This window comes from Verticillium dahliae, genomic scaffold (assembly GCF_000150675.1).
Source record: "Verticillium dahliae VdLs.17 supercont1.4 genomic scaffold, whole genome shotgun sequence".
In the NCBI taxonomy this organism is placed as follows: Eukaryota; Fungi; Ascomycota; class Sordariomycetes; order Glomerellales; family Plectosphaerellaceae; genus Verticillium; species Verticillium dahliae.
In genome coordinates, this window is record NW_009276925.1 from 1430895 (window position 1) to 1438199 (window position 7305).

General features: G+C 49.8%; 2 protein-coding genes across 2 annotated transcripts; one reads left to right on the forward strand and one right to left on the reverse strand.

The window, feature by feature from the left end:
• Nucleotides 1-211: 211 nt before the first annotated feature.
• VDAG_02802 (uncharacterized protein) lies at nucleotides 212-641 on the forward strand (the record flags this gene model as incomplete). Its single annotated transcript, XM_009653455.1, has 2 exons — nucleotides 212-405; nucleotides 461-641. The coding sequence occupies 2 exons, from the start codon at nucleotides 212-214 to the stop codon at nucleotides 639-641; spliced, it is 375 nt and encodes a 124-aa protein (XP_009651750.1).
• VDAG_02803 (uncharacterized protein) lies at nucleotides 618-2500 on the reverse strand. The gene is made up of 2 exons (XM_009653456.1): nucleotides 1967-2500; nucleotides 618-1904 (listed from the first exon to the last, which is right to left on the reverse strand). Exons 1-2 carry the CDS (start codon nucleotides 2438-2440, stop codon nucleotides 774-776), a joined length of 1605 nt encoding a protein of 534 aa, XP_009651751.1. The 5' UTR covers nucleotides 2441-2500; the 3' UTR covers nucleotides 618-773.
• Between the last annotated feature and the right edge of the window lie 4805 nt (nucleotides 2501-7305).

Genomic DNA, 7305 nt, shown 5'->3' on the forward strand with positions numbered 1-7305 from the left:
CGTGAAGCCTGTCTGCCCACCACACCATCCAACAGTGTAGCAGCCTGCCATCATGTGAGCAGGCAGGATACCGAAACGCACTTGGGCCCCAACAAAAATGTCTTCCTATATAAAGCATCTTGTCTTCCTGTGCCGTTGTTCATCGCCGTACCACGAGTTCCCTCCCCCAATTCTAAGTGAATAGTCTCAAAGGCTCTGCTCCATTCTCGACATGTCGAACGACAACGTTGACGCAACTCGGTGGAGTCATTCAACGGGTGTGCTCGAAGACAAGAACAAGGCTGAAGCAGGCGGCGGCGGCTCGTCTCACTCCTCGTACAGCGGTGTCGAGGAAGAGGGCTCAGTATGCGTGGGCGGCAAGGCGGCGGATCTGAGTCTCTTTATATCTTCTGGAGTCGAAGCACGGTATGTGATTTAGCTAGCCCCAGAGATACTCCTCCTGACTTCATTTCTCGGATAGCGAGCGAAGACGAAAGGATCCGACCAGCAAGAATACCAACTTCGACCTCGACATAGAGATGGATGATACGGGGAAGGATGCGACCGGGAGTGGTGACATGAAGGAGGGCAATTCATCCAAGACATCATTGCGGATGGTGTTAAAGAGGGCCATGTGTCAAAGACGAAAAGAAATCTGGTAAATGAGAAGGGATGACTGCTTCGCTGATTCTACACAGTACACAAAATCCAAACTTCCAACCTTCCTCAATTGCATTGTTGGGCTGTCTTCGTTTCCGGACCGCCAAGCCTCAGAGGGTCTCTGTATCAAGCTCTCAAGCTTTTCCGCTCACCAATGGCGTAGCGTCCACGTCGTTCTCAAACATACGTCGGAGCTCGATATCATATAAGTGCTTCTGTCGTAACTTTCTGTCCACGAGCTCATCTGCTTTCTCGCACCAGAACTTCGAAAGGAAGAAGTTCATTTTCTCAGTTAAATCGAAAGAGATAAACTGCGGTCGGAGATGCTGGTCAAAGATAGTATACATAGCGTTAACAGAATCGAGACAGTAGACAAACCAGGACGACTTACACTCCCCAGCGCGTCGCATGGCAGCGGCAAGGGAGACATTGGGTAGCTTTAGTATCGCTGTATTCCGTTCTTCCTCACCTAGGATTGTAATAAACTCCTCGCGAGTCTTGGCGTACTCGTCAATATGCTCCTTCTTACCAATCTGGTCGATACCCAGGCCGGTAATCCAGTATGGCACGTCAATCATCTCGATAGGTCGAGCGCAAATCCATTCGAGGTCGATGACAGCGGTAATGTTCCAGTGGGAATCAACAAAGATATTACTCGCGTGCAGATCGGAGAACTGCATAACGAAAGGGCCATGCCGCCGGTCTCTATCGAAGTAGCCGTAAGCAAGTGTCCTTAGGAGGACCTGGACGGCCATCTGGTAGCGACAGTCCGCTTCGTCCATGGCGGCGTTGGGCTGGATGTGGAGACGACCATCGTGCAATGTAAGAAGATCCCAGATGTAAGGTTCAACACAGGTATAGGTGTCGCCGGGCTGTATGATACGGGGCGCGCCGTTGTTCTCAAGAATAACGAGGTTGCACGTAAGCGGACGGTTAGATAGGGTAATGGTGCCGTCATCGTGAAAGTGCCAGGAACCGATCCGAGGTAGGGGAAGACGCGCGACCGTAAGCATCAGTCGGGAGAGCCCACGAAAAAGGGTTTGCCGCCGTTCAGCGTCGTTGCGATGCATTTCCCAGGTCGTTGATAGCATCTTGCCAACTTTCGGTTCGATATAATCAAGAACAATATAGCCGGTCTGCAACGCGTAGTCGGACAAGACAGGGACATACTGAGACAGAACAGGAAGACGCAGTACCATGCGCATCCTCCGCCATAGAGCTCTTGCCCAGCGGACGTAGAAAGGTCGCCATTGCACGTGAGTAAACTGCCGTAACAGACCGTTAGTACGTTGGCCAGGACAAAGAGAGGCAAAACGGGGAAACGTACGTGACGACCATCCGTAAAGCCAAAGCCGAGTAATGCCGGTATAGGGACTTCCGGGCAATTCTCTTGCATCCATACGTATGTGGCCACCTCCGTGCTAAGCTTCTCGTCGACTGTGCCTGGATGACGATCCTCGGCCAGTTTATGGCCCATCGGGCATCGTACCAGCACCCGCCGTATTAGACTCCCGGCTTTGTCCAGCACGTGAACAGGGACGCAGATGTTGAAGTTTCCGCGGATCCAGCCATCAGGTTCTTGGACAACACAGCGCTGGTGCTGCCGCTCGGGGTCGAGGCCAACATGGAGGGCGGCCAAAGAGGAGATTGCGCGACGTTGGTGCTCTGTCCATAAATGATCGTAGAGGTTCTGTGCCGTCTGTTCCCATACAATACGCTGTATGATGTCATCCTCATGATCCTTGGCTGATTCGAAGGCGATAGGGGGGCGTTGGGGCAGCGGATATGTTACAGTCGCCATCTTGTCCATGAACTGGCAATGCTTCCGACCAATGTTTGTGCCCAGTCATGTTTCTCCACTAGTGATCTATCTGCCGCCGGCCATCGCTTTCACGATATACGAGCCCCGTAATTTGTCACCATGTGCTTATATCCGAGTTTCCTCCGCTTAGCCAATCAACATGGAGAGATTGCTTACCCCCTTCCATTCGAGGGCCAGCGAAGACATCGACTCCCCCAATTCCTGACGACGCGAGGGACTAATAAGAATGGTCCTTCTTGTGGGACTGAATGCCAAGTAATGCAATTGTAGAGTGTATTCTTATACAGGATGGACCCCCATTTATAGTTATCTATACTAGCTATCGGAAAGGCCTAGTTTCTCTCTAATATAATAACCCTCTTTATTCTATAATTAGCCTCTTTATATAATAACTTAGTTTAGACCTATTTCTAGTAATAGTAGTAGGGTTCTATTATTTAGCTCTAACCTAAGACCTAGTGCGGAGCTAAGAACTAGAGACTATTAAGGAAACGATGAGCTATAGAGGACTAACTATTCTAATTATATACTAAGTAGAGGGATCCTAGAGCTTAGGCTCATTACCTAGAGACTTAATATTACTAAGCGCCTATCGAATATCCCTATATAAGTCTAATAGGCCTATAAGGCTTAGGGGGGGGAACTACGTTAATTTCTTTATTAAATTCTTAGATATAGGGGGTATATATTTATATTTCTAACCCTATTTAATAATAATAATATTAGTTAGTACTATTATTATCCCTAATTAAGGATAAACTTAATTATAGCCTCTAAAGGAGGTAAATATAATTATAATAATAATATTAAAAGCTTATATAGGGATATATATAATCTAAGATAGCTATTAACTAAGCTTAGAAGGGATACTTATATAGAGTAATTAATCTAAAAATGAATATATATTAAATTAGATTACTATTACTTTAATAAATAAGTAAAGAAATTATTACTAGCTATAATTCTATTATATAATAAGTTATATAGAGGTAATAAATATACTACGAATCCCTCTAATAAAGTTTACTTAGGGTTATATTATCGTAGCTATATGTAACAACCAAGGAAGCAGGGCGGCCGCGAATCGACGACCCCGCGATCAGGGAGCGCGATAAGATAAGAATCGGGCCCACCTGGCAAATCACGTGATGGCTCACTCAGACATAAAGGGTGAGTCGTCGGGCTCACCAAGGACGCCGCAGTGAGCCAGGGAATGGCTCACGGGATAACACACCGTGATCCTAACATCATGGATCACCAACAACTAACCAGTGAGCCATCCAACATGAGCTCACCACCTAACACAACAAGGACAGGATGGCAGGTATATAAGGACGGACATTCTGGACTTGTAGATACATTCTTTCTCACGACAGTGATCAATCTAAGTCTTACCTTGTATTCATTGTAACGAGTGCGCAACGCCTTACGACACCACATCGTCTCAGAGTCACAACCTAAGCTTCTGCAAACAGCAACCCCAACCCTCTGACAGTGTTCCCCCTTCGGAAGCTGCCAGGTCGTAACATTTTGATCACTCTTGTTCAGTAGGTTTACCTTGTGACACTGAGCAATACTCACCACAGGAACAATGTCCACCAACAGCGTCGGAAACAGCGCCAGCAACCTGGCCGCTATGATCCAAGAGCTCCGCTCAGAGAACGAGCAGCTACGAGCCTCGATGCAGCAACTTCAAGGCGGAACGAGCATGAAGGCTCTTCCCCCTCAGTCATTCGACGGCAACCCTAGGGCACTTCAATCTTTCATCACCCAGGTACGCCAGTACCACAAAGCCAATGAGGGCCAACTCAAGTACTGGGGCGAGAAGGTCGCCAACGCCTCCTCTTACCTCAAAGGGGACGCCTTGCACTGGTTCGAACCCTTCATTAGGGACTATTCCACCCACACCAAGAAAGAAGATATGAAGCAGGCCACCCAGGACATCTACGCCGGTATGAACGCATTCGAAGAAGCCATTAAAGGAGCGTTTGGGGACGTGGACGAGGAACGACAAAACGAAAGAAAAATCCTTCAGCTCAAACAGACGGGGCCAGCCACTAAATACGCCACGGAGTTTCGACTCTTAGCCAGTCGACTCGATTGGACAGAGTCCGCTCTCATGGCCCGTTTCTACGAAGGACTCAAAGACGCCGTCAAGGACGACCTCATCCGGGAGGATAGACCCGAAACCCTCACCGAGTACATCGCCATGGCCGTCAAAATCGACGATCGCCAGTACGAACGCAGAATAGAAAAGGGACGAAAGCCCGCTATAGGACCATGGAACCCTCGCATTCCCCACCACCGATCCAATCAAGGACGCAAGTACCAGCACGACAAACCCCGCGTCAGCACGGCTTGGGGACAGACCACCCATGCAGGACCCATGGAGCTCGACAATACCAGACATGGCAAACCGAAGGATCTCAAGGACATGAAATGCTACAACTGCGGCAAAAACGGGCATATGGCTCGAGAATGCCGGCAACCTAAGAAACCCTGGAAACCCGTAAACGAACGACAGCTCAACCATACTCAACACCAGGACCATGCCAAAACTAACTGGACCTTCTGTTACCAGGACGATTGCCTGACCCACAAAGACAGTAAGGAACAGAATGGATGGTTCCCCAGGGCACCTACGGGACAAAGAACCCTGGCCATGATGGTCACCACCAGGAAGGAAAGACGAATTCAGAAATGGGCCCAGCAAGTAACGCCGGAGACCCAGGAAATCGATACAGACGAAGAAAGAGCCTACGAACATGCTCACCCAGAACCACAATCAGCTCCCCACGTAGGACTGATGAACGACACAGAATGGGATGAATACACACGAGCCAGCGAAGAAGAATCTCCGCTCGGACAGACCCAACCCCACATGCCTATGCAGGCATACGAAGTTAGCAGCGCCAGCGAGGACTATGACCCCCTGGTACCATGGAACGAACTCATCTACTACGGGACCAAACCATGGAAGGCCAGCACCCGAAAGCGAGAAAGCACCAAAGAAAACGTACGACTCATGGTAGGAGACCACCCGGCACTTCACCACGCCCACGAACAACACTACCAGTTGTTCTGGCCCGAATGCGTCTACGACGACTGTGAATACCACTTCAAGGAGAAGGCCGCACACCGGTTTCTCCCGCGCAATCACTGGATCGAGCCACGAGTGAAGGTAGAGTTCGGACAGGAGAGTCGCAAATGGATCCTACACATGGACGAATACAGTCAGGGTCGGCTCACGTTCCGACCAGACCCCGCTTATCACGACAAATGCTACCAAGACAACGCCAGATGGGAGGACTGCGATAATGACGCGTGCATGAAGCACTACATCGCCAAAGCCAGAGATTGGAGACTCCATCGCATGAAGGACGTCAGGAAGCCACTCTTCCGCGTCCACTACAAGAGCGACGAGATGAACGACAACTCGGACGGACCATCCATGACATGGCCACCCACTACGCCACCCTCTTCGGGAAAAGGCAAGCGTCGGTCGAACAGGGACAACGACCGACGAAGGAAGTAAGAGCAATCTGCTCAGCCGAACGAACCCACGGCACAAACCACCTCTACGTACGAATAAACGTAGGAGGAAGATGGGCGAGCGCGCTATTAGACAGCGGCGCCCAGGGCAACTACATGAGCCCCGAATATATCAACAAGAACCACATCAGCTGGAAATATAAGGAGGAACCCTATCAGCTCAGCACGGTGGAGGGACAAGCGGTCTCGTACGGAGGAGGAATCGTGAATACGGAGACTGCGCCCCTCCAGGTATTCATTTCTCGCCGACCCGGCCACATAACCTTCGACATCACCAACATGGGAGGAAAACAAATCATCCTAGGCATCCCATGGCTCAGAGAATGGAACCCTCAGATTGACTGGACAGCTGGCCGCGTCCAGTGGAGTACGTCAGCCCCTGAGGAAAGACCCACGAGCGGTCTCTCAAGCGACCTCCAACTAGCCCTCACGAATAGGGACAACTCAGAGGAGACAACCCCCGGAGGAGCTCACAACAGAACAGCAAGAAAGACTGCAGAACGTACCCAAGGAATACTGGAAGTACGAAAAGATCTTCAGGGAAGAAGTCGACACGGTGCTACCTAAGCACACACACTACGACCACGAAATCCCAATCAAGGAAGGGGAGAGCCCCCGATTTAACAAGATCTACGGATTAAACCCTCGACAGATGGATACTCTCGACGAGTATCTCAAGGAGAACCTCAGAAAAGGATACATCCGACCATCGACATCCCCAGCAGGATACCCGATTCTCTTTGTGCCAAAGAAGAATGGCAAGGAAAGACTATGCGTCGACTACAGACAGTTGAACGACATTACCATCAAGAACTGCTACCCATTGCCTCTGATATCAGAACTCAGGGACGCATTAGCAGGAGCCAATTGGTTCACAGCGCTCGATCTCAAAGGAGCATACAACCTCATCCGCATCAAGGATGGAGAAGAATGGAAAACAGCATTCCGAACACGACGAGGACACTACGAGTATTTGGTCATGCCGTTCGGATTGACCAACGCCCCCGCAACCTTCCAAAACATGATCAACGATGTACTGCGAGAATTCCTGGACGTCTTCGTGGTAGTGTACCTCGATGACATTCTGATTTTCTCGAAGACGATGGAAGAGCACAAGGGACACGTCCACCAGGTCCTCACACGACTACACCAGCACGAACTGTTAGTAGAACCAGAAAAAGCCAAGTTCCACACACAGGAAGTAGATTTCCTAGGGTATACGATCACCCCAGGAGAAATCAGGATGGAAAAATCCAAAGTGGCAGCCATCAGGGAATGGCCTACACCAAAAA

Coding starts and splice junctions, on each gene's coding strand:
- VDAG_02803 (XM_009653456.1), bottom strand. CDS start 2,440: ATGGCGACTGTAACATATCCGCTGCCCCAACGCCCCCCTATCGCCTTC. Junction 1,905..1,966: donor GCTTTACGGATGGTCGTCAC/GTACGTTTCCCC, acceptor CTGTTACGGCAG/TTTACTCACGTGCAATGGCG.